The sequence below is a fragment of the Panthera pardus genome, unplaced genomic scaffold (genome assembly GCF_024362965.1).
Source record: "Panthera pardus isolate Hobbes unplaced genomic scaffold, ASM2436296v1 HiC_scaffold_17, whole genome shotgun sequence".
In the NCBI taxonomy this organism is placed as follows: domain Eukaryota; kingdom Metazoa; phylum Chordata; class Mammalia; order Carnivora; family Felidae; genus Panthera; species Panthera pardus.
The window spans coordinates 54212690-54240000 of NW_026526732.1; the positions used below are offsets into that span (position 1 = coordinate 54212690).

General features: G+C 35.4%; 1 protein-coding gene across 1 annotated transcript in view; it reads left to right on the plus strand.

Moving 5' to 3' along the window:
* OSTM1 (osteoclastogenesis associated transmembrane protein 1) overlaps positions 1-27311 on the plus strand; it is a 41041-nt gene that overhangs the window by 6627 nt on the left and 7103 nt on the right. The window contains exons 3-5 of the mRNA XM_019443026.2: positions 10772-10869; positions 23629-23796; positions 25995-26160. Of these exons, the coding sequence (XP_019298571.1) occupies positions 10772-10869; positions 23629-23796; positions 25995-26160 (432 nt within the window). The remainder of the gene's footprint in view (positions 1-10771; positions 10870-23628; positions 23797-25994; positions 26161-27311) is intronic.

A 27311-nucleotide genomic window follows, 5' to 3' on the forward strand; every position in this document is an offset into this window, starting at 1 on the left:
CTTATAATTTAGTGATGAAGAAAGTTATATTTACAGGATAACCCTAAGGTAAATAAATAAATGCTTTAATAAAGTTATCGAATACTTGGGGGATATAGAAAATACATTGGGGAGAATTTGAAATGACTTCTTAGAGTAGGTACCTTTTGATCCTATTCCTTTATGGCTAGGCGTGATTTCAAGAAGTAGAGATGACAGGAAGGACACTGCAGAGGGTGAGGCACCACAGACAGAGGCACAGAGGTGTCAGAGTTGTAGCGTTCCAGGGTCTGGAAGCACAATGGGACATAAAGTTGGAAAAGGAAAGTAGGACCTTGACTGACGCAGTAGTTTGTCACCAGTACATTAAGAAATGGTTATATACTATAGTATGTTGGGCATTCACAGTACACATGGAATATTAAAGGCAGTAAGGACTACTATAGGTTAAAAATTTTTTTTTAACATTTAACCTAGGACTTTCCAAGCTGTTTTTGTTTTGTTTTCTTTATTTCATTAAAATTGTTATTATTCAAGTATAGTTGACCTACAATGTTATGTTAGTTTCAGGGATGCAACTTAGTGATTCGACAATTCTATACATTACTCAGTGCTCACCATGGTAAGTACAGTCACTATCTGTAGCTTTTTTTTTTTTTTTTTTTTTTTACTACAAAGACCCTTTATTTTTTCTTTTTGTGGAATCCCATTGGAAGAGGAAGAGAGAGACCAGTGAGAAAGTTATTATAATAGTTTCGGCAAGAAGCAGAGAAAACACAAAGTAGGGCATGGGCAGGGGAAATCCATAGGATTTAAAATCTGTGTACCTGTATGTAAGTCATTAATGAGTTTAACTTTCCTAAGGACTTGTCTCTTTGTTTAGTTCATATGAGAAAAACTGTAAATGGCAAAAAGACCCCTGCTAAGTTTTTTTCCTTTTTATTGACTCTCTTAACTTTGTCTCTGTTAATTCAGATTTTCTGGTAATTTGAACAGAGACTTGGCTGACAGCCTTTTTTAAAGCAAAAGCTTTACTTTTTTAGTGTAAAAATTTCTAGTATAAATATGATTGAACAGAATTTATATACAGTTGGTATTCAAAATGATTGAACAGAGTTTACTTAACCTGTATAGGAGAATTGTTTTTAAGTATTCTTAAAACCTTAAAAAATCCATTAATATAAAAAATATGTTAATTATAAGTAATTTAAAATTAGAGTAAATGGGATACGTATTGGATTTCAATTCTTTTGAATGGTATGACTTAATTTTTATACTTGAGAGGCAAAGCATCTTTTTTTAAAAGATATTTTGTAACAAAAAGGATATTTTGTGACAAAGACTTCACTAATGCAAAGCAGCTTTCTTCTCCAGTTAATTAAAAAAGAAAGAAAACATTTTGCTTCATATTTACTTAATATGGTAGTTATAAAACTCTTTAGAATAAATTCTTAGGATACCTTTGTTTTCCTCTGACCTTCCTATCTTGTAAATATTCCTTAAGTAAACTTCTTTTGAACAAGTGAAATGCTTACCTCCTAATTAAAATTTGGCCAAGACATATGGTCAGGTGAAAGAAGCAAGGTGCAGAGAAGTATGACATCTTTTGAGGAATTAGGAAACTAAGAAGACTTAGTTTTCATTGTACTTATATTTGTACCCTTTAGATTTTATGCCATATGCATTTAATACCTATTCAAAAATACATTTAAAAATTTTATCAGAGGGGCGCCTGGGTGACTCAGTCCGTTGAACATCTGGCTTCGGCTCAGGTCATTATCTCATGGTTCGTGAGTTCGAGCCCCACGTTGGGCCCTGTGCTGACAGTTCAGGACCTGGAGTCTGCTTCTGATTCTGTCTCCCTCTCTCTCTGCCCCTCCCCGACTCATGTTCTGTCTCTCTCTGCCTCTCAAAAATAAATAAACGTAATAAAATTTTTTTTTTTTAATTTTAACAGAATGTCCAAATTTAGGGTATTTATATGTTAGATGTAGTCAGTCTTTTTTAGCATTATGCATTAAAAAAATTATCTTCCATTCATTTTTCATTCACATTTTAAAGTTTCATTGTAACTTATATTCTGTATTTTAAGTGGAAATAAAGTAGTTCTATAAATATGTACTCCCTCAACTGTTTTCTCTTGGACATTCTAAAATAATCATCTTAACTAGAATTGAATAATCTCTACCAAAATTACCTGGAAACTCTTCTAATTATGCTCTTTGCAAATGTATTTAATAAAGATAATGTGAACATTTTCTGAAAATTTTAAGGAATTGTTCAAATAACTTCAAATTTTTTACCAAAATTTAATAAAGCATTCTTACTTGAGCAGCATAATCTTCTCTTACAAAGTAGTGAGGAAGAAATAGGAAGGAAAGAAAAAATGAGGAGTTAAAGAAGTTGAGCAACAAATTAGCGGTTAGTATTTCTCAGGGCGCCTGGCTGGCTCAGTTGGTAGAGCATGTGACTCTTGATCTCGGGGTTTTAAGTTCAAGCTCCACATCAGGTGTAGACATTTACTTAAAAATAAAATCTTAGAAATAAATTAAATAAATAGATGGATAGATAAATAAATAAAATTTCTCAATTTTGTAGCCCTTGTCTCATTTGAGCTTCACAATAAGCCTTATGAGGTAGAGTGAGGGCTCAGAGAGTATAGATGAACTGCAGATCCAGAGTCTAGAACTAAATTCAAAAGGCTTTAAGATTGTTCATCTGAATAGATGGTGTTTATGAGTTAATGCCTAATTTAGTTTTTTAAAGTAGTGCTTGACAGATTCATTGCACAATCTCTAAGAAATGCAAATATATTTTAATTAGCCCACAAAAGTTTAACATTTATGCTATATACGTGCTTGATATTATGGAAAGCCTAATCTTTTACTACAAATATAAATGTAAAATACTATAAAGAACAAGTAATACTACGTAAAATAAAACTAGATAATGTGAAAAAAATTTTTAATAAAGTTCCACATTTTCCATGAGACTGATGCACCATCCAGTGCACTAAGAAGGCACCAGAGTTGCACATTTTATAGAAAAATGTTGCTGTTCAGCAATGGTCCAGTATCAGGTTCTCATGAAATTGCATCTCTAGCAAGCAGATATGTTAAAACACTAATTTCATGGGATCTTTACTCTTTTATTTTCTTAGTGAATGATAATAAAGTCTTCCATTTACTTGTTCACTTGAAAGAAAATCTACCTACCTACCTACCCAGTCATTGTTTTTTAAATCATTGACCTTTAAAAATATGTAAAAGAGTACAAGGGGTGTTTACTCTTTTAATAAATGGAAGACAACAGACATGTTATAATTTTAAAGGGATTGCCTGGTCAGAAGTTTGCCTGGATGTTGTAATTTTGTATTGTAGGAGACCAGAATATGCCACCCCAAAGTATACCTCTGGCAAAGGATTATTTTGAGCTAATTATTTTGATAAACAGCAGACACAGGAGAAGCTCTGAAGACAGAGTAGAAGTAACCATTTTACAAGGGAAATTTATATTTATAAAGGAAATCTCCATTTGTAAGAGTATTTCCTTCTCTGTACCAAGGAAATGATGACTCCAACTCACAAGAGAATATTAAAAATGGAGAAGACAGGGACATGTATCTGCATAACAAACCTTACACTTGTTTACCATGATTCTCCTGGTCACTTCCTCATAACTGGTCTCCCTCATACTCTTCTTACTTTGTTTTTAGCTGAAGGTGGCATTTAAGCCTGCATTCTAAGCCATCTCTTTGAGTTACTCATGTTTGCCATGTATATGTGAGAGATACAAGTTAATAAATTTGTTTGTTTTTCTCCTGTTATCTGTCTTTTGTTACAGGAGCCTCAGCTGAGAACTTAGAAGAATAGAGGGAAAATTATTTTTCTCCTCTACAGTATATACATAAAAATCACAATATAAATTTTCAAAAATGTTTTCTGGATTATTTACCTTTTTATTTAAATACAAAAAAAAAAAAAAGACTGCTCAGTTTTCTCAGAATTTGTGTGAAATTATTAAACTTAAGCCACCAATCCATTTGTTTCCATTACTTTTTTTTGATGATCTAGTTATTAAATTTGCAAATATACCCCTTATAGGTGAGGCCAGTAGTAGGGATCTTTAATGGTGAATAATATGGAGTCTATTTAGTCTAGCACCTAAAAGGTAAAAAAGGAAGGAAAAAAATTACAAAGAATAAGCAAAAGCTACTGATGTGTTTTAAAATTTTGTTTTTAATGGAAACTTAAACCAGTATATGATCCATTTTGTAGGGATGTATCTTTTGATATAAAATGACTATTTTTTCCCCGACTTCTCTGTTAGCAAATGCAAAACTGTAATAATTATATAGGTAAAAATCTTTTTAAGTGAATTTAAGAGGCTATTTTTTAAAAAGAATGTTATTTAAAATACAAAAATAAAAAATTATAAAATCTTATTAAAATGTAAAAATGTAAAAGCTAAAATATTGCTTTAAAAATGTTATTAAAATTAAGACACTGCCAAAACCCACCTTTCCTTTCTACTTGATCTAGCTCAGGTTGACACCAAGTCTCTGCAGTTATTAGTTGATGAGAGGAAGGCTAGAAACCCAATTAAAAATAGAGTGTCATCCATGTACCACTCCCATCTCTTTTATCTTTAGAATTGTTATGTCTTTGAATGATATTAGTCTTGGTAGGAAAGATGGTTTTGGAAACAGATGGAGACTCAAAGTGTTAAGAGCTCAGCTCTTACATTTCACATTACATATAACATGGAAACTAGTTCTTGTGGAGAATGTCTGCTAAGTAGTAAAGGAAATATATCAAAATTTCTTGTCTACAGAATTTTAAATATTTCTCTTTTTTTAAAGTATTTATTTTCAGAGAGTGGGAGGGGGAGAGGGAGAGAGAGAGAGTGAGAGCGAGTGCGAGAGAGCGAGCACGTGCACAATCAGGGCAGGGACAGAGAAAGAGAGGGAGAGAGAGAGTCCCAAGCAGGCTCTGCACTGTCTGCACAGAGCCCAACATGGGGCTTGGTATCACGAACTGTGAGATCATACCTGAGCCACCCAGGCACCCCTCTCCTGTACAGAATTTTACAGCAGTTATCAGAAGTATATTGTTGATATAGGAATAGCCTTGTTATCAACATGCTTCTTAGTTATCCTATGCATATGACCGTTGAATAATTACCAGGGTCACAAACTTTGATGAGACCATTGATTGTTTTATGATAAAGTGTTTTGGTTCTTTGTTTTTTCTTTTTTCTTGTTCAATTTATTGACATACAATTGAGATATAAGTTTAAGATATACAGTGTATTGATTTGATATATATTGGAAAATGATTACCACCATGGTTTAGGTAGTACCTCCAACATGTCACATAATTATCATTTCTTTTTTGTGGTGAGAATGTTTAAGATTTGCTCTCTTAGCAACTTTTCAGGTATGTAAATATATGACAGTGCTGTTAACTATACTCACCATGCTGTACACTAGATTCCTAGAACTTACTCATCTTATAACTGGAGGTTTGTATCCTTTGACTAACATCTCCCTATTTCCTCTAGCCCCTGGCAACCACCATTCTTCTCTATGAATTAAGCTCATAGTTGACTGTATATGCTGGGGTTTATTTCTGGACTCTGGATTCTGCTCCATCGGTCTCCTTTCCTGTGATAACAGTCAGTCTTAACTAGTTGATGAAATTCCCAGGGAAGGGATTTATGCCAGTTGAGTTTCTTTTGGAAGATTTGTCTTTAGGCAGTTAAGGGCAGTTCACAGAAAGCTCTCTGCATTTGCTATTTTTCAAGTGACTTTAGCTCAAAATAATCCTTACGGCAAAGAGGCATATTTTGGAATGGCATATTCTATCACCCTTCACTTACCATGTCTTAATTGTTTAAGAGTCAATAATAAAACTTCATGGTTATCAGAAGGTCAGTTAACCAGAACCCCTCTTTTACATATTTTATCTACATGGTAATTTGCTAAGCATTAGACTCACTTATTTTGTATCTTACAATTTAAAATGTCTTTGTTTTCATACTTAAAACTTAATTACGTTATTGAGGCACAAAGTTCTAGGAGTTTATACTATATTTTCTGAAGCTTGCCCTATTTTTCAGAAATTGGTAATTGTCTCTGTTCTCTATAAAACTGGTTTTGTAAAACAGCAGAGATCTTTATACAAATGCCTAATGGATGCCAAATATTTTATCTAAAGGTGCGTAATAATTTCTGTCATGATGATTTAGGTCTCTGTATCTTAACTTGAATCCTCCATACCTTTAAGAATGCCTCTTGAGCTGATGCTTTGAGCCCTCACTAAGAAAGAAGCTATGCTAATCTGTCCTTGATGAGGCTGCATTGATCATCTGAGATGTGGAAAATTCATAATAACCACTTCACTTGGTGCTTATAGGAAGCTTTATTATTACTAATATTCCCTAACTTACTAATTTATAAAATACATAGCTTCTCACTGCTTATAACATTATGCTTCCAATTCCTACAAAAGCACAAAAGAGAAATTTTACTGGAGCTCCTTTATTTTAAATCAGAAAGTCAGGGCTCTTTAATAATTAAGACATTTTTAACCCTATTGTATGAATGAACTCCTTTGTGCTTTATAATACCACTGTCTAATGATCACTGAAAAAATTTTGATGGTACTGCATTAATGTGGTACTTAACAAGATGACCAGTCTGTATTAGCTTTTAGTTTAATTTTCATGTTATTTTAAATGAAAAGGAATGGCTGTCAGTAAAATAGAAGAGATCAAGTTCTTTTGTTCAGAGAAACTTCCTTTATAAATTATTTTTTCATTTGTTGTTATTTTCCGTAAGTATCCTATAAATTACTTTTTAATAAAAATTATTTCAGTTATGTACTTTGTATTGAAGAAATTGCCACTGCTCTCTCATATTCGTGTGCTTTCTACTGTTTTTGTAGGCAGTACAGGGACCCCCCCCCCCCCCCATTTATCCCTCTAATGTGTGTGTCAAGTGCCACGACATGGCTCATTAACACAGATGTGCATTTGCTATGGGTGAAATTGTATTCCCTCTGCTCCCTGCAAAATGTCAACTACAAAAACTGAAAACCTGTTTTAATCTCTTGGGCCAATACATTCTGCATGTTTGTAGTTGTGTGTTTTGTATATATACTGCCTCATGCATAAAAGGATTTTGTGATGACACTAAACCAGGATTAAGAGAGGTTTAAATTATATTTGTTTAAAAAAGAATTTAGTGTGTGAACCTTTTGAAAGCTGACAGATGGAGTAACATTTTTAAGTAGTAAACAAAGAGTGGTATAATTAAGAGAATGCTTAATTAAAAGTTTGAAAGAATATTTTGTATCGCAGTGCCTTACTAACTCGATGTATGATCTTCAGTATATCACTTTATTTCTCTGGCTGTTTCCTAATTTGTGAAGGGATCCCTCAGATTTTTAAATGATAAGGTGAACAGTCAGAATGGGGCTTACATTCTTGAGAAGATAAAGATGCAGAGAATGTAGAGTGTAGGAGTTCAGAGAGGCAAAGACTCCAGGATTAGGTTCAGTAGCAGGGCCTCATGTATACCAGGTGCACACCAAGCCCGGCACTAGGGGATGAGGAGGCAAATGGGGCTTAATTCCAGCTCAGCTTCTGGAGGCAGGAGTGTGCCATTTTGTAATCTATCTGCCCAGAGGGGATGTTTTTCTAATTTGCACAAAGGAGTTTTTTAGAGTGCTGGTTGCTGCCCTGTTCAGCAGATTTACCGTTCATCACAGTTGCCTAAACTGATCAGTTGGTAGTCACTGCCTGAATCCCTGCGTGGTGTAAGATATCTATTCCTTATGCAAGGAGGAGCAGTGGCCTGTATTTGTTGATTCCCAGTATTGAACTTTAATGGTTTAGAATGTAGATGTGAATATTTTATTAATTTCACAGTATTTGAAAATGCAGTCTCAGGAATCAGACTGAGTAGAAATTTCAGGTCGTTACTTACCAGTTTCGTAGCCATAGGCAACTTCCTTAATTCCTCTAAACCTCTGTTCCTTATTTAGAAAATGGAGATAATGATAGTGCTTGCCTCTTAATATTATAAGAATTACAGTACATATATCATAGTGTGTGATACACTAGTGTCTCTTGTAGGGGAGCGAAAAAACCTCTTTTCCCATTTTAAGTTCTCTTGCTAGAACTTTGTAGATTAGATCAGGTGAGAACACGTTAAGAAGAGAAAAACAAGGGTTTATTAACATGTGTTTTGCACATGGACACATGGGAACACCCATAATGGGAGTAACATATGGAAGTAATCCAAAGGGATGGTTAGAATTTGGGCTTCTATATCATGTTAGGTTAATCAAAAGAAAACAGGTTTCGGACTTCTGAGTGGAGGAGGCAAGTTCTGAGAACCAGAAAAGGTATGGTAAACCAGGTTATTAATGCAGATTTACATCAGAGCCTTCTGCATTGGTAAGTGTTGTTAAGAGTCCTCTTCCTTACACCCTGAGGGAGACATTTTACAAATGGAAATTTCCCTCCAAATGTAAATTTCATTCATAAAACATAACATGTTCCCTGTTTTTAGAGCTTTTTTTCCTGCTTCTGTTGGTTATCAGTGACCTTTAGCTCAAAATAATCTATATGCCCCAGAGGCATATTTTGAGGTGACGGTATTCCAGTACCCTTCACTACCTGTTCAGTTTATCTCTTATCCATTGAATTCTTTCTGTTTGCATTGCTACCTGCTGGATAATTGCAATAGCTTCCTATCCTGTCTCTCCACTCTCAGTTGAGAGACATCATATTAGATGGCCCTGAGTGGGTATAATATATAGCTATCAGTTGAAATCAAGGAGGACAAGAGTAGCATGGAGTAGGTACTAGAGAATAGAAAATATTTGGAACATCCATTGTAGAATAATTGGTAGGGTGCCTATAAGAAGTTTTTGTGGCCCTATGACTAGAATTTAGAATTGAGCCCCTTAATATAACCTTAAGATTTTCTATAATAGTGTGCTACAAGACAGAATTGGGAGTAGAGGAAGTAAACGGAGGTTGTCTAGGGTTGGAAATGTTTGTGAGTGTGTGGAATGTAAAGAGGGCAAGGATTCTCAGAGAGTGAGATTGAAATGGCTGGCCACAAGTTTCAGGATATAGAGCCAGACACTCAAACCTACAACCTAGATACATGGAAAGCGAAAGGAATGAACTCGAGCTAATGTTAAGTAAGAGTATTAAGTTACAGAGGAATATCATTTATTTTAGATTTAAAAAAAACACGTAAAATAATTATCTTTGTTTCCAGACTTTACTTGAAGCCCCTTTATCAGTATTTTTTAGGCAAAATTCTTACCAGCTAGTTTCTCTGTTCCCATAACTCACAATAGATTTGAAAGACCAAATTTATTTATTTATGTATTTATTTTTAAGGTTTATTTATTTTTAAGTGTTTATTTATTTTGAGAGAGAGAGCATGTGTGCATGAGCAGGGCAGGGGCATACAGAGAGGTAGAGAGAGAATCCCAAGCATGCTTTGTGCTGCCAGCTCAGAGCCTGACACATGGCTCGATCATACAAATCTTGAGACCATGACCTGAGCCGAAATCAAGAGTCAGGTGCTCAACATGACTCAACTGAGTCACCCAGGTGTTCCAAAAGAACAAAGTTTATTTTATTTTTTATATTATTTTATTTTATTGTTCAAAATTTTATTTATTTATTTTTAAATATAATTTATTGTCAAGGTGGCTAACATACACTGTATACAGTGTGCTCTTGGTTTTGGGGGTAGATTCCTGTGATTCATTGCTTACATACAATATCCAGTCCAAAAGAGCAAATTTTAAAAGGTTGATCCTGTTAGATGCAGTAAATGACTCACTAGTGAAGATGGAAGAGACACAGAACTACTGTATTTGGCACAAAACAGGATCAAAAAGCATATGAATTTAGATTAAATGAATGTAGGATACACAGTCTTTTTTTTTTTTTAATTTTTTTTTTTTTCAACGTTTTTTATTTTTTTATTTTTGGGACAGAGAGAGACAGAGCATGAACGGGGGAGGGGCAGAGAGAGAGGGAGACACAGAATCGGAAACAGGCTCCAGGCTCCGAGCCATCAGCCCAGAGCCTGACGCGGGGCTCGAACTCACGGACCGCGAGATCGTGACCTGGCTGAAGTCGGACGCTTAACCGACTGCGCCACCCAGGCGCCCCGGATACACAGTCTTTATGCCTACACAGCACTAAGTGCGCTTAAGTCAGTATTTGATAACTGATGTTCACGATTAAGACTTTGTAACATATCAAAAATCAATTTAAATTTTATTTGATGTAGTGTTTTTTTTTTTTTTAATTTTTAAAGTTTACTTATTTTGAAAAAGAGACAGTGTGGGTGGGGGGTGGGGCAGAGAGAGGGAGAGAGAGAATCCCAAGCAGGCTCTGCAGTGCTGTCAGCACAGAGCCTGATGTAGGGCTCCAACCCACGAAACCGTGAGATCATGACCTGAGCCAAAACCAAGAGTCAGACACTTAACCAACTAAGCTACAGTTGCTCTGGTATATTGTTTTTATAGAGAGAGGAGAATATGTGATTAAGATTTTTGTGAAAATGTTTATGATATGAAAAAATATCTTTTAGAAACTAAAAGGGGTAAGCTTCATGTATGTGGAACACATAATGCTTGTTTGAATAAAGAATTACTATAGTTTGAAACAGAAGATGATAGCTTGAGAGATAAATGACAGTTTGTAATTGTTGCTTGAGATATATTAATATACGTTTTTGTTTGTTTGACAGATTGTTTAACGAACACAAGTGAAGAATTGTCAAATAGCACGCTATATTTCCTCAGTCTATTTAATCACACTTTGACCTGCTTTGAGCATAACCTTCAGGTATTTTATATATGATACTTGAAATTAAAATGATGCCTTGTACAAATGAGTAATAAATAATTTTAAAAATGTTTTACCATTAATTATTGATATTTATCTAGACATACAATGTAGAAGAGTAAGTGGACCTGGATATCTGCTAAATTCTTACATTACTAGCCTTTAGGCAAATCATCAAAACTTTAGTTTTCTTACTTGTAAGGTGGGAACAGCAAAATTTATCCTGCCTGCCTTCAAGTATTTTGTAGTGAAGATCCAATGAGACACTGAGTATGGAACACAATAACTTAGGTCTGTCATTGTTTAATAAAAACACGATGTTGTTCTGACAGTAATTTACCTTGACTTTGTTTATGCAAAAGGTATTATGCAGTATATGATTCTGTCTACAGGCAGCTTATTCTTTGCCTTAATATTTGCTGAAATATATTTTACCTACTTTTAAAGGCACTGTTTAGTAAAGTAGCTTTGAATATTGAATTATAATGTAAAAGGTACCCTTTAAGAAACCTACCCTTAGGGCTCCTGGCTGGGTTGCTAGAGCTTGTGACTCTTGATCTCAGGGTTGTGAATTCAAGCCCCACATTGGGTATAGAGAGTACTTACTTTTTTTTTTTTTTGAGAGAGCAAGCGATGGGGAGCTTGATCTCATGACGGTGAGAACATGATCTTAGCTGAACTCAAGAATCGGAAGCTTAACTGACTGAGCTACCCAGGTGCCCCAAAAAATAAAATATTAAAAAAAAGAAGAAACCTGCCCTTATTGGTTTTGTTTTCTCCACCTCTGACCCTTGACTGTTGGTATTGGAACTTTCCTGGTGGTGGTAAGGGGTGACGTTAGAACTCTGATAAAATCCTAGGTTTGAAATTTGCTTAGCAGGTAAGTAATCCCCACAAATAGATGTAAACATGTTTAGTATATAGGTATATATGATTCCTCTTTAATAAATGTGATAACACAGAATTATGAATTTCCATGAGAATAAGAACTATTAGATAAGCAGTTCCCAAAATATATTCTGCAAAGTGTGATTAATACATGGCCTATAAAAAAAGGTTTAGTGAGTGTTCTAATAAGGTTGGGAAATGCTTTACTACAGGACTTTAGAACGTTAGTGGACTAATTAATGTATGTTGTAGAATTCCAAATGGTAATTTTTTTTAATTTTATTTTTTTTAATTTACATCCAAATTAGCATATAGTGCAACAATGATTTCAGGAGTAGATTCCTTAATGCCCCTTACCCATTTAGCCCATCCCCCCTCCCACAACCCCTCCAGTAACCCCCTGTTTGTTCTCCACATTTCAGAGTCTCTTATGTTTTGTCCCCCTCCCTGTTTTCATATTTTGTTTCCCTTGCCTTATGTTCATCTGTTTTGTCTCTTAAAGTCCTCTTATGAGTGAAGTCATATGATATTTGTCTTTCTCTGACTGACTAATTTTGCTTAGCATAATACCCTCTAGTTCCATCCATGTAGTTGCAAGTGGCAAGATTTCATTCTTTTTGATTGCTGGGTAATACTCCGTTGTATATATATACCACATCTTCTTTATCCATTCATCCATCGATGGACATTTGGGCTCTTTCCATACTTTGGCTATTGTTGATAGTACTGCTATAAACATTGGGGTGCATATGTCTCTTCGAAACAGCACACCTGTATCCCTTGGATACATACCTAGTAGTGCAATTGCTGGGTCGTAGGGTAGTTCTATTTTTAATTTTTTGAGGAACCTCCATCCTGTTTTTCAGAGTAGCTGCATCAGCTTGCATTCCCACCAACAATGCAAAAGAGATCCTCTTTCTTCGCATCCTCACCAGCATCTGTTGTTGCCTGAGTTGTTAATGTTAGCCATTCTGACAGGTGTAAGGTGGTATCTCATTGTGGTTTTGCTTTGTATTTCCCTGATGATGAGTGATGTTGAGCATTTTTTCATGTGTCTGTTAGCCATCTGGATGTCTCCTTTGGAGAAGTGTCTATTCATGTCTTTTGCCCATTTCTTCACTGGATTGTCTGTTTTTTGGGTATTGAGTTTGATAAATTCTTTATAGATTTTGGATACTAACCCTTTATCTGATATGTCATTTGCAGATATCTTCTCCCATTCTGTCAGTTGCCTTTTAGTTTTGCTGATTGTTTCCTTTGCTGTGCAGAAGCTTTTTATTTTGATGAGGTCCTGGTAGTTTTATTTGCTTTTGTTTCCCTTGCCTCCAGAGACGTGTTGAGTAAGAAGTTGCTGCGGCCAAGATCAAAGAGGTTTTTGCCTGCTTTCTCCTCGAGTATTTGGATGGCTACCTGTCTTACATTTAGGTCTTTCATCCATTTTAAGTTTATTTTTGTGTATGGTGTAAGAAAGCAGTCCAGGTTCATTCTTCTGCATGTTGCTGTCCAGTTTTCCCAGCACCACTTGCTGAAGAGACTGTTTTTATTCCATTGGATATTCTTTCCTGCTTTGTCAAAGATTAGTTGGCCATACATTTGTGGGTCCATTTCTGGGTTCTGTATTCTGTTCCGTTGATCTGAGTGTCTGTTCTTGTGCCAATACCATACTGTCTTGATGATGACAGCTTTGTAGTATAGCTTGAAGTCTGGGATTGTGATGCCTCCTGCTTTGGTTTTCTTTTTCAAGATCGCTTTGGTTATTCGGGGTCTTTTCTGGTTCCATACAAATTTTGGGATTGTTTGTTCTAGCTCTATGAAGAATGCTGTTGTTATTTTGATAGTGATTGCACTGAATATGTAGATTGCTTTGGGTAGTATTGACGTTTTAACAATATTTGTTCTTTCTATCCAGGAGCATGGAATCTTTTTAAATTTTTTTGTGTCTTCTTCAGTTTCTTTCATAAGCTTTCTATAGTTTTCAGAGTATAGATTTTTCACCTCTTTGGTTAGATTTATTCCTAGGTTTTTACGGTTTTTGGTGCAACTGTAAATGGGATTGATTCCTTGATTTCTCTTTCTGTTGCTTCATTGTTGGTGAATAGGAATGCAACCGATTTCTGTGCATTGATTTTATATCCTGAAACTTTGCTGAATTCACGAATCAGTTCTAGCAATTTTTTGGTGGATCGTTTGGGTTTTCCATATAGAGTATCATGTCATCTGCGAAGAGTGAAAGTTTGCCCTCCTCCTGGCCGATTTGGATGCCTTTTATTTCTTTGTGTTGTCTGATTGCAGAGGCTAAGGCTTCCAATACTATGTTGACCAAATGGTAATTTTTGTGTACAGTGTTTACCAAGTCTATTTGACCAGTTGGTTACTCTTTGGTTTAAGAGACTAGTGTTCTGATGAATGTTTTAGGAAAATTAGCATTTTGCTGGGATGTTAGTTGCAAATGTTTTATCCTAGTTTGTTGGGGTTTTTTTTTATTGTGTTTTCCTTTTTGTTACAAAGAAAATTTTAATTTTTATATTATCAGATTTATCAAAAAATTGTAATAGCTTGTAGACTTGATGTCACATTAGAAGGATTTTCCCACTTTTGAGATAATTTTTTAAATTGCTGTGATTTAGTAATTTTATGGTTTCATTTTCTGTGTTAAAACATCTTATCTCTAGCTGAAATTTATTTTGGTGTGAGATGCGAGGCATAGGTCATTAGTTTTTCCTGATGGCTTCTGAACTGTCCCAGTTAGCTAAATAAATCCATGAAATGAATTATAGAACCAAGTTAAAAAAATCAATCATTTTGTGATTTTATTACAATTACATTACATTTTAGATTCATCACTTGGAAAGAATTGACATGTTTATGGTACTGAGCTTTCCTATCTAGGAATATGGTATATTATCTATTTTTTTTTATTATGGTAAAATAGAATATAAAATTTACCATGTTACCATTTTTAAGTGTACACTCACATTGTTGTGCAAATATCACCACCAACCATCTCTAGAAGTTTTTCGAACTGCAGGTCTGTACCCATTAAGCAATGATTCTCCATGTCTTCCTCCTCTAGCCTCTGGCAACCACCTTTATTCTCTATTTTTTTCATGCCCTCTAGTAGTTTTACTGATTTATTTAAATTTCATATAGGTGTTATACATTTCGGAAGTTTATTCCAAGGTATTATATTATTTTTGGTGCCATTGTGAATGATATCTTTTCTTCCCCCGCTCCAGATTTTCGGTGGTTACTTTCTTTTAAAATGTTTTATTTTGGAATGATTTTAGATTTACAGAAAAGTTGCATCGGTAATGCAAAGAATTCCTGTATATTCCTGACCCAGTTTCCCCAAATGTTAACCCTATGTTACCATGGTATATTTGTCAAAACTAAGAAATCAATGTTGGTACATAGCTATTAACTAAATGCCAGACTTTATTGATTTCACCATTTTTCCCACTAATGTCCTTTTTTCTGTTTAAGGATCCATTCCAGGATAACATGTTGCATTTAGTAACAGATTACTCCTTAAAATTTCTATCATATATATAGCTACATTCCCTTTCTTATTCCAAATGCTGTTTTGTGCGTTTTCCCCTTGAGTTTTCTTTAGGCTTGTTAAAGGTATGTTCATTTTTGTTGATCATTCTGAAAACCTGTGTTTGGTTTTATTTATTGGTTTCTGATTTTGTTTTTTTTTAATGTGTTTATTTTTGCTTTTGCATTTATTAGTTCCTCCTATATTTTCTGGTTAATTTTGTCATTTTTCTAGTTCTTTGAATTGAATGGTCAATGTATTTCTAGCTTTTTTTTTGCTCAACAATAAAATAATTTGCAGATTGTAAGTTTATAACTTTGGTCTTTCCAATAATAAGATTCTCATATAAAGGCATTGTATTTGCTTTTTATTTCTAAATTTCTAATTTTAGTTTTGATTTGTTCTTTGACTTAAGAGTTCTTTGGAAGATTATTTTTTTGGGGGCGCCTGGGTGTCTCGGTCGGTTAAACGTCCGACTTCGGCTCAGGTCATGATCTCACGGTCTGTGAGTTCGAGCCCCGCGTCGAGCTCTGTGCTGACCACTCAGAGCCTGGAGCCTGTTTCAGATTCTGTGTCTCCCTCTCTCTCTGTCTCTCGCTGTCTCAAAAATAAATAAACGTTAAAAAAAAATTATTTTTTTTAATAGGAGTGATGTGATTTCTTTGGTTTATTTGCATTTGTACATCTCAAGTTTCATTAAAATTGTGACCAGTAAGTATAGCCTATGTACATTTTGGAACTAATTGAGATATCTTTGTGATGTAATAATCAGTTATTAAAAACCTTTAAAAAATGTTTTATGGGCATTTGAAAAGAATATGTGTATAGGATGCAAAGTGATTTTTTTTACTTATTTGTTTATTTACTTTTAGGTTAAATTTGTTAGTATATTATGAAGAATATAAGCAAAGGTGCCATAACAGAGACCTCAAATAACTATCACAAATAAGAGAATGAAATGGTCCACAGGTAGACGATAGGCAGCTGTATTCCACAGGGTGATTCTGGGACCTATGTTTCTTGTCCCTTTGTGCTCCCCCCTCGTTTAAGGAGTTGTTTTAGGAGGCTTTCAGCCAGGACCCCATTTAATCCTGTGAGAATGGCAAAAGAAAGAAAGTGAAGGGCAAGGAGTTTCCTTTTCAGGAAGTTTCACAGAAATTCCTGTGTCATTTATGTTTTTGTCTCATTGATAAGAATGTAGTCAATAACCATATCTAGCTAGGTGACCAAGTGCCCTGCTGAAACTCAGGCAGGTTCTGTTACTTAAATTTCTATCTGTCTATGTATGCTATCCCTAAGTTTCTACATGTGATTTTATTTTGGATGAATTTACCTTGTGCTTGTGAAAGTATTAATTTTATTATTTTGTTGCTGTGTTGTAGGGATTATAAAGGTTTATGAGTTTGATGTCTTTTTAGATTGTATTTTTGTTATAAATATATAAAATATTTATGTAAGATATTTATCTTTATCCAACTGAATGCTTTTGCCTTGAATTCTACTTTAACACTAATGTTGCCACCCCTGTTGTTTTTTATTTGCATGTTTCCTATATCTCTGTTTATTTCTTCATTTTTAATCTTTTTTATATAATTAAGAAATATTTCTGATATAAGTAGCATGTATGTATGGATTTTATTTTGTATTTGATATAGAGTCTGTCTTTAATAGAGGAATTTGACCAATTCACATGTATTGTGCTATTATTTTAGGTCTAATTCCTGCCACCCATTTTTCTATTTTCTGGGGTTTTTTTCCTTTTTCTTGACTTTTATTGGAATGACCTGTTTCTCAACTTCTTTTTCTCTATTTGTAATTTAAATTTCATATATCCTATTCTGCCATCATAGTGTTTTTCTTTAACTTTTTAAAGAAGTATATTTGAATTTGTAGTTCTCTATCACAATAGTCTTCCTAGATCAAGATAGAATCCCATATCCCATAATTTATATAAATACTCTGCAATTTAAAACTCATTTTTATTAAATTTGAAATATATCTTTTTCAAAACCCCTTACCTGCCCCAATAACCATTCTATTAGCAGTTATTCATATTTTACTGTTTCTGTGCTTGCTATCTTTTCCAGGCCTTTCTATATCTTTCCCTTTTTTTTTGAGTTTTGATGTTCGACTAGACTACTACTTTATATATTGTGTTAGAAGGATATGGGAGATGTACTTTCTAAATGTTTGCATGTCTGAAAATGTCCATTTGTTTCCCTTACATGTGAGTAATAGCTTGGCTAGGTTTACGATTCTAGAATCATAATTCTTTTTTCTCAGTTCTCTATGAATTATTCTCCTTTATCTTTAGTGTTTCAGATAGAAATCAATGCCAATTTGAATTGTTTTCATTTATAGGTAATTTTTACTTAGTTTTTCTTTTACTTCGCCCTACCTGGCCCTTTCTCTCCTTATAATAGTCCTATTACAGATATACTGAATCTTTTGGGTCTGGTTCCTCCATGCCCCTTATCTTCTTTCTCTTAAGTAAGTTTTCTCACTTTCTCCCGTTCTCTCTCTCTCTCTCTCTGTCTCTCTGGCTTTTCTTTTTGTGTTCTAGGAGAGGTCCTTGTCTGAATCACTAATTATATCCTCAGTGTTGCATTCTACTTTTCACTGCTTCTATATTAATTTCTTCTGTTGTGAGGTATTTTTTAATTTTCAAGAATTTTTATTGCTCTAATAGGTGCTGTTTTTCTTACTGTTTCAAGAATAAGCTATGTTATTTGCTTTATTCTATTGTAGGTAAACATTGGGAAATACAGATGAAAGAAATCAAATGCCAGATTATTTGTAAATATCTCTTTACACATATATTTAGTCTCTCACTTTTACTAAGTATATACTAGTTTAAAGCAATTATTTTTAATATAGTCTCTTTTACCTTTCAGGACTTCTATTTTTTTCAAGAGGCAGGCTGATTTTATTTTATCTCAGATCTTTGCAGATAAATGTGACAAATGATATGCATTATTTTTTCAGTCTTTTTCTTATGAAAAGATTTAAAACTCACAGAAAAGTTGAAAGAGTGTTACAATGAAGACTCATATCATCTAGATTCAACAATTACCAACTTTTTGTCATATTTGCTTTATATACGTGCAGATATGTTTAGTTTTTTTGCTGAAGCATTTTAAATTAAGTTGGAAAAAAATAAGTTGTAGATATGATGACATATTATTTGCTTTTTAAAGAGTTTTCAAGTTTTAATTTTAGAATAATAGTAGATTTAGAACAAAATTACAAAGATAGTACAGAATGTTCCCATATACCCCTCATTCAGTTTCCACTCTGTTAACATCTACTATTGTTATAGTACATTTGTCACAACTGAAAAACCAACATTGGTGCATTACCACTAACTAAACTAGAGTTTGTGTTCGCTAGTTTCTCCAGTAAAGTCCTTCCTTCTCCATCCTGATTTCCAGATTGCATTTAGTTGTTCTGTTTCCTTAAGTGAGTTAGTTTTACTCACGACGCTTCTGATGTCCAGTGTGTAGTGATTTTCCCACACCAACAACTAATTCTCTGATTCTCTGACACCAACTAGGTGTCCTACAATTCGATTTTGATACTAACTACCTGGAATTAATGTCAGACTCCACAGATTTAAGGGCTCAGTCTCACAAGAAGCCCTTATTTCAGATGCCCATCACAAAGTGCCCAGGTTACCTACCCTTGCGTTCGACTTGGCTACAAAGTCAAGGGGTTCCCACAACTTGCCCCCTTTCAAGTTCAGTAATTTGCTAAATGACTCACAGAACTCAGGTACACTTTTTACTTATGTTTACTGATTATTACAGAGGATACAAGTTAGAAATAGCTCAAGTGGAAGAGATGTGTAGGTGAAGGTGTGAGGGAGGGGTGTGTGTGCAGGGCTACCATGCCCTGCTGGGGATACCACTCTTCCAGCACATCGCTGTATGCACCAACCCAGAAGCAAGCTCTTGTAACATTGAGGGGTGTGTGTGTGTGTGTGTGTGTGTGTGTGTGTGTGTGAAGGTTTCATTATGTAGGCATGATTAATTACCTCAGCTACTGGTGATTAACTCAGTCTCCAGCTCCTCTCCCCTCCTCAGAGGTCAGAGGTGGGGCTAAAAGTTCCAACACCCAATCATGCTTTGGTCTTTCTGGTGACCAGCCTTTAGCTTGAAGCTATGTAGGGATGCCCAGCCACCAGTCATGCATTAGCATACAAAAGGCTCTCATCACTGGGGATATCCCAGTGCCAGGAACCGGAGACAAAGGCGAAATACCTATTTCCCATCACACCACACTTAGCTCTTGTGGTCTATGACAGTTTCTCAATCTTTCCCTGTTTTTCATGACTGATAATTGTGAGGAGTACTGGCCACATATTTTATAGAATGTCCCCCAGTTTGGGTTTGTCTGATGTTTCTTTCATGGTTACACTGGGACTATAGGTTTTGGGGAAGAACACTACAGAAGTGAAGTGCCTTTCTCATCACATCCTGTCAGAGGTACGTGCTGTCACCATGATTTATCCCTGATTATGTTAATCTTGATCACCTGGACAGGGTAGTGTTTTCTAGGTCTCTTTAACTCAAAGTTACCTTTTTCTTCCTCTTTCCATATTCTATTCTTTGGAAGCAAGTTCCTAAGTGACAAGAATGGGGATGGGGAAATTAAGATCTAAGTCCTGGAGGAGTGAGTGTTTGCTTAAATTATTTAGAAATCTTCTGTAAGGAAGATTTGCCACTTCTTCCACATTTATTTATTTATATCAATATGGACTCATGGACATTTATTTCATACCTGGAGCTGTAATTAATTTTTAAAAGTTCTCTCCTATATGCTGAATGAATTCTTTTTCATTAGGGCATTTATTCTGATGTCTAGGTTTAATTTGCACTTAGAATCACTTTATTTGCTTTTTTTTTTTTTTTAATTTATTTTGTTTTCTTTTTATGTCTAGTGTTAGGCTCATCTTACTTTCTTATGTGCTCATGTGGTCAGTGTGATAAGATGGTTGTACCGGGTTGGGAGGGCTGAAAGAAATCTCTCTCTCCATATAGAGTTTGGTTTCTATAGCTTGACTTTCAGAAATTCCCTCAAGCAGGCACTATGCACTCACTTATTCATTCAACAAATATTTAATTGGCACTGATACGTGCCAGGAGGTAGTGTTCTGGGCACTGAGGATAGAGCAGTAAACAATACAGCTAAGATTTCTGTTCTTCTGAACTATGTCCTAGTAGGGGTAAGACTAATAACAAAGAAATGAGATCATTAAGAGTACTGAGTCCTGGAAAGGGGTGTAATGTGCTACTTTAGAGAGGGTGGGCAGGGAGTACCTCTGAGTAGGTGAATTTTGAGACAATCTAAATTTTGACATAGAGTCAGCCATGGGAAGAATGCTTCCCTTAGAAGTAAGGATAAAGGCCTTGGGAGAGAGAATGAGCTTGGTATGTGCAAGGAATAAGAAGAAGGCCCGTTTGGCTGGAGCACAGTGAGCATATGTGAATGAGATACGGGGAGATAGGCAGAGGCCAAATCTTGTAGAGCTGTGCAGAACAAAGGAAGAAATATGGACTGAATTCTGAGCACAATGGGAACCCATTTAAAGCAGGAATGTGACATGATATGAATTGCATGTTAAAATAGTACTCTGGCTGCGCTGTGGAGAAACTCAGTTGAACCTGGGCAAGAACGGAAAGGAGGAACTTATTTAGGATGCTGTCACAGGAGAGAGAGATGGTGTGGACTGGGGTCCTGGCTGTAATGTTGGAGAAATGCAGATTGGTTCAGAATATATTTTGCAAGTATATCTAACAGGGCTTGCTGATAGATTGGGTAATTCCTGAGATTTGTGGTGGCTGATCAGAGAGGGAAGAAGAAGCAGGACTATCCTAGAGTATCCGAGAGTATGATGGGGCCACTAGAAAGACTGGTTGTAAGGGATTGAGGATTAAGAATTCTGTTTTGAGCAAGTTAATACAAAATAGCTATTGAACACCTAAGTTGAGATGTCAAATAACATTATATGTGAACTTGGAGCTTGGGAGAGGTGTGAGCTGGAGATACAGATTTGGCCATCATCAAATCAGGTACAGATGGTGTTTAAAGTCATGAGACCAAATGTGAATGAGTGAAGCTATAGTGATAATAAAGGGGCCCCAAAGAACTCCAGTGTTTCATAGGTAGGGTGTGTGTGTGCACGCGCCCATGTGTTTAAAAGGAGAGGGGAGCCAGCTTAGGAGTGGTGTAGCCAGGGTACAAGAGCACCTGGCTCCGGGGGTCCCAAACAGACCAGGGCCGGCCATTTGCTGCTGACAAATTCCAAAGTCAGAGAGACTGATTGGTGATGAAACAGGAAAGGAATTTATTTCTATGAGGCCAATGTCCAGAAGACAGCCCACTAGCATCCCAAAGACTGTCTCCAAAGTGCTGAAAATACTTCCAGGTTTACATAAGGAAAATGTGGGGCAAAGATGGGTGGGTAGTGCAGGCAGGAAGTGAAGGTCAAATTGATCATCATCCTCATCGTCCTGGAGTCAATCATGGGCAGTGTTTTATAGGCTCAGGGCCGCCCTTATTGCTTCAGGGGGTAGTTTAAGTTCCCCTCTGGAGATACTTTGCCCTCAGGGTCTTCTGCCTGAGCCTAGAGACAAACTGGAAAGAACACAACTAAAAAGTTTGAGGTCAAAAGGGAAGCAGCCTAATTGGTGACATTGTCTGTGGCAGTGGCTCCGCACTCAGTGCTTGGGCGGGAAAATGGGTTTACATTCCAGACCGGATCCATTTTGGGTAGTAAGCGTTTGCAGGTGGCTTCTCTGAAAACCTGGACTGTCTTGGTGGCTGTGAAAAGGCTCCTTTTTCTGGCTGGGTCTGCAGACAGGGTAGGGCTATTGTTCTAGCCTCTTGCATCTCTAGAGCCCAGTGGATGGCTGGCTGCAGGGGATAGAGGTTCACAAGAGACTGTGGTTCTGGTTAGTTTCTCTGGGACTGGTATAGTAGCTGATATTACAATACAACCTTCCTGTGATGTGAGACTTGCATGTCATACCTTTGTATTTAAGTTGCTATTCAAGTGCCTGGATTTACCTTTCTTTTCTTGAATCTTGTGAAGAAGTCAGGACACAAGGCATGTGCTAATATCATCCTCTTTCTAGAATCCCGCTTCCTCATTCCTTTTAAACACTGTAGGTCTTTTTATTGTTTGGCTATGCCACCGTTTATTCAGTCAGTCCCTATGTTGATGGAGATTTTTGGTTCAGTATTTTACTATTACAAACATGTCTTTTTTGAGTATTTGTATGACTTTAACAGAAGTGAAATTGCTCTGTCAAAAGATATATGCATTTTAAATTTTCATATGAATGGCTAAATTATACTCCACCATCAAAGTTCTGTGCTCAATTTTTGCTTGAACACATTTAGCGAAATGCACAATTGTTTTGTGAAAAACAGGCCATGTGCTAGTTCTTGTGGCAGAACTAAAGGGAGACTTAGTTTCTCTGTCAAATAGATGGTGGGGGGGTAACATTGTGGGGGCTGCATCAGTTTCCTTTAATTGTTTCTTTTCTCTTTCATTCCAATATTCAGTTAATATCATTTCTTCAGGCTACAAGGTAATGAATAAGGGAAGAGAAGGCAAAGTTGTGAACTGACTGGTTAGCAAACTTGCTCTTGAAAAGACAAGTGTCAGTCGCGGAAATGGAAAAGATTGCGATTCAGCAACGTAATAGCTTACATATTATATCCACTACCTTCATTTTAGGTTATATAATCCTTTGGCATTAGTCCCTTTTTGTTGACTAGAGAGGTCTGGATTATAAGCCTTGACATAAGAGGGTTGAGTGGGGATGTAGTTTTGGTGCCTTTTCCTTCCGCATTAATAAAGTGCCTTCTGTCTCAATGAGGCAGACTTCAGTGTTGAAGTCAGCACAGGGAATGGCATATTTGGTTTATTCTGTGAGAGTAGGATAGATGAGAGCAGCCATATAAATGACCAGATGATTTAAGACATTTGGGGGATTTAGACATTAGTAATTTGGCATCAGAGCTATTGTTCTCACTTACCAGCGACTAGTGCAGTGGTTTTCAAAATTTAAGGGTAACTAGAAAGTGCGAAAATATTTTGCTATGTGCGTGCTTCTCTAATCCTTGAGACCTATAATACAGGTAGTGGTAGCAATATATTATAGATGATAAAACAGGCTCAGAGTGATTTAGTAACCTGTCTAACATCACACAGCTCAGTACTTTGATGTGCTATAGTGTTTCCTGTCTGCTAGGAGGTCAAATAGCTTATGTTAAAAGAGATGTAATGTTTATTGTGTGTATTAAATGTGCCTTTGATGTTTTAGGTGAGCGTACACAGTCTTATGCAGTTAAGGAATTATTCAGAAGTTTGCAAAAACTGTCGTGAAGCATACAAAACTCTGAGTAGTCTATACAATGAAATGCAAAAAATGAATGAACTTGAAAATAAGGCTGAATCTGGAACACATTTATGCATTGATGTGGAAGATGCAGTAAGTACTTTACTTGTGATATGATGCATATTTTGCAGTGTTGTTGATTGTGCCTTCAGTAGTATTATCCCCTTTAGAGGTATATTGGAATCTGTATATGCTGTCTTCAACCAGAAATAACTAGTTATAAAGTAGTAGAGTTTTAGAATATCCTGATCTGTCAAACTAAAATGAACATTAATCAAGTACTTCATAAATGAGTTGACAATTTGGTACGTTTGGTGTTTTAAGGTTGATAATATGTGTCATTTTCAGAGGCATGGGTGTTATATGTTTACATTTCAATTTCTTGTGTGCTATTGCTGATTCAAGAAGTCTCTGGTTTTGCTACTATGTGTTTCTTTTTTCTTTTTTCTTTTTTTTCTTTTTGTAAGCTTATGTATTTATTTCCAGAGAGAGAACAGCTGAGGGGGGTAGAGGCAGAGAGGGAGAGAGAATCCCAAGCAGACTCTGTGCTGTCAGCACAGAGCCCAACGCTGGGCTCAGTCTCACAAACTGTGAGATCCTGACTTGAACCGAAATCAAGAGTCAGACGCTTAACTGACTGAGCCACCCAGGTGCCCTGCTACCATGTGTTTCTGAAGGCATTTTTGAATTGCTTCCTATCCCATTGCTTTTATTCTTTATATCTGTTATCATCTGAAATTTTTGTTTACTTATTTACAGTCTGTTACCTCTCACTGAACTATAAGCCACATGAGGAAAAGGACCTCCTGTCCTTTTCTGTTTACTGTCCAGTATTTAGAACAGTGCCAAGCATATAGTAGGCCTTTAGTAATGTATATTGATTAAATGGTTAACAAAAAAGATTTTTCCTCCACTGTATAGTCGGCCTTCATGTGGGCACCACTAGATGGCGATCATGCCTTTTTATGGGAATATGGTGCCTGAGGGTTGAGGCATCAAAGGAAATAGGAATTACTGGCTAAAAGTAGAGAACTAAAGGTCAGAGTTAATAAACTTAATGGTTGAGAATGATGAATATGAATAGCAGCTCAGAGTGAACTATGGTGGATCAATAATATTTGTGATGGCAAAAAGCACTTATTGTCAACTTAAAATGGGTATACCATGGGGATTTTTATTTTTTTACTGCTTTTTCTAATGTCTGGAAGAGTACCTGCTTCTAGTAGGCTCTCAGTAAATACTAAATATTTATTTTAAGAATAATAGTCTATTTCATCATTTTTAAAATGAAGAAGAAAGATGAATATTGATTCCCTGACAAAGGTTGGATTACATAGGAAATCAACATGACTGCCTGTTTTTAGAACGTCCTTCTTACAGTAAGCAAAGCTTACAGTAAACATACAAAGCACCATTTGCAAACCATATCTCAAAATTCAGGCAAGAACAGTTTTCTACATTAAATTTGATAGTTTCCTTATATCACTTACCATGTTTGACAGAAACTGTGAGCTCAATGAAAATGGGGTATTGCTGCCCCTAAATATATCTGTTTTTAATGTATGATGCTAAATGAAATACTACCTAAAAAAGTTTCCATGATTCATTAGATATTATGGACTTAAACAATTATTTGCCATATGAATCTTTCATAATATCTTAGGTAAGGTACTAAACATTTCATAGATATCATCTCTTGAAGAATAGCTGTATTTACATATTTAGTTGATGTTTTTATTTTCATTCTAAAAATATTGAAACAAGCTCAGTGAGATTACACATGTAACATAAAAAAAATTTGTTTTTGTGAGCCTTTTCCCCCCGTTTTATTGAGATATAATTGACAAATGAAATTGTAATATATTTAAAGTGTTCAACGTGATAATTTGATATACATATACATTGTGAAAGGACTCCCACAGTCGAGTTAATTAACACATCCATCACCTTACATTGTTACCCTTTTAAATCTTCTTTAATGAATGAAGCATGGTCTAACCATATTTCTGTTGATACAAGTTCTCTGAGATCTGTGAAAGGCTGATATTCTTTGGATAGTGTTATGAATTTAGAATATGAAATTTCTGTATGATATAAACTTATACAGTGACTGATTGTAAACTAGCTAATTTCCTGGGCAGAAGAAATTATCCTCAACTATCAATAGATTTTTTAGGGATGTATATTTAGTTTTAAATTCTGGATGCCTGTTATTTTACTAATAAAATAATTGTATGACTTGAAGACAAATTAAATGTAAAAGAAAGTAATTTTATTTGCTATCGTTCCAGATGAACATTACTCGAAAACTTTGGAGTCGAACTTTCAATTGTTCTGTCCCTTGCAGTGACACAGTGCCTGTAATTGCTGTTTCTGTATTCATTCTCTTTCTACCCATTGTCTTCTACCTTAGTAGCTTTCTTCACTCAGAACAAAAGAAACGGAAACTCATTCTACGTAAGTTTCTTTTTACGACTGTTTATTTATTTAACTAAAACCTGTATTTTAAAAACTTAAGCCTGTTTTAGAAACGATGTATACTCTGAAAACTCAAACTGTATTAGACTAAAACAGCTCTCTGCTTCAAATTTTACAGTAAATACTTACTAATAGGAGAGATGTGTAAGAAGTCTATAAGTACAAATAATCAAAAGTCAACATACAGTATCTTTTCAGATGTTTTAACTGAGAGAGCTAGCTCTGGAATTAGGTAGGCAACAACAGAAGAATAGCAACAAAGGTTTTGCAGACCTGAACAGCCATGGTAGGGAGAGGTGGACAGCTCTCAGGCCCATCAGAGCTGTGGTGGAGCCACCTAGAAAGCCACCTAAAAAGGCAGGGAGAAACTATAGTGAACACACAGACAATTTGTTTATGAATAAATTGGAATTGTAGTTGCAAGGACATTACTTCACATACAGCACGTGCTCACACATATTCCCCATCAAATAGGGCAGAGCAGAAAAAGCACTAACTAGAAGTTCCTATTTAGCTGAAGACGAGTGGCTTCTAAGTCTAGTGGGTTTCTTGTTTATGATCAGAATGAAGGTATGGGCTTATCCCTTAATAATTTTAATTTTTAAAATAGAGAATGCCTTTTGTAGAAAAAAGTTAGGCTTTTTTTTCTCTTAAATATTATTCCTAGTCTAGGAACCTATGATATAAAATTTCTTTCCTTTATAAATTTCTTTCTAGCCTTTCTTCTTCACAGTTTATTTAACCTCACTAATATATTTAACTAAAAAAAGCTACTTACAGATCAGCTTGAACTGAATTTGTAATGTCTTGTCACCTTGAAAAGCTAGCTAATAAAGGGGAAAGTCTGTAATATGAGTGTATTTGGCAAAGCTTTTCAAAGATTGCTAGCATTCTATAAAATATGTAATAAATGAGTCCTAAAAGTACTTACTTACAGTTTTAACAAAATATTGCAGGGACCTCACTATTGAGAAACTTTCTTTTTCAAGGCTTAGTGTACTTTTAAAGTTTAGCATCATATTTGCCTTGCAAATCAGTTTAACTCTGTGGAAGATACTTATTGCTTCTGATCAGGGTTTTTCAAAGTCACTTTCATCCATCTGCTTGTACAAGCCACAAACCTTGTTATC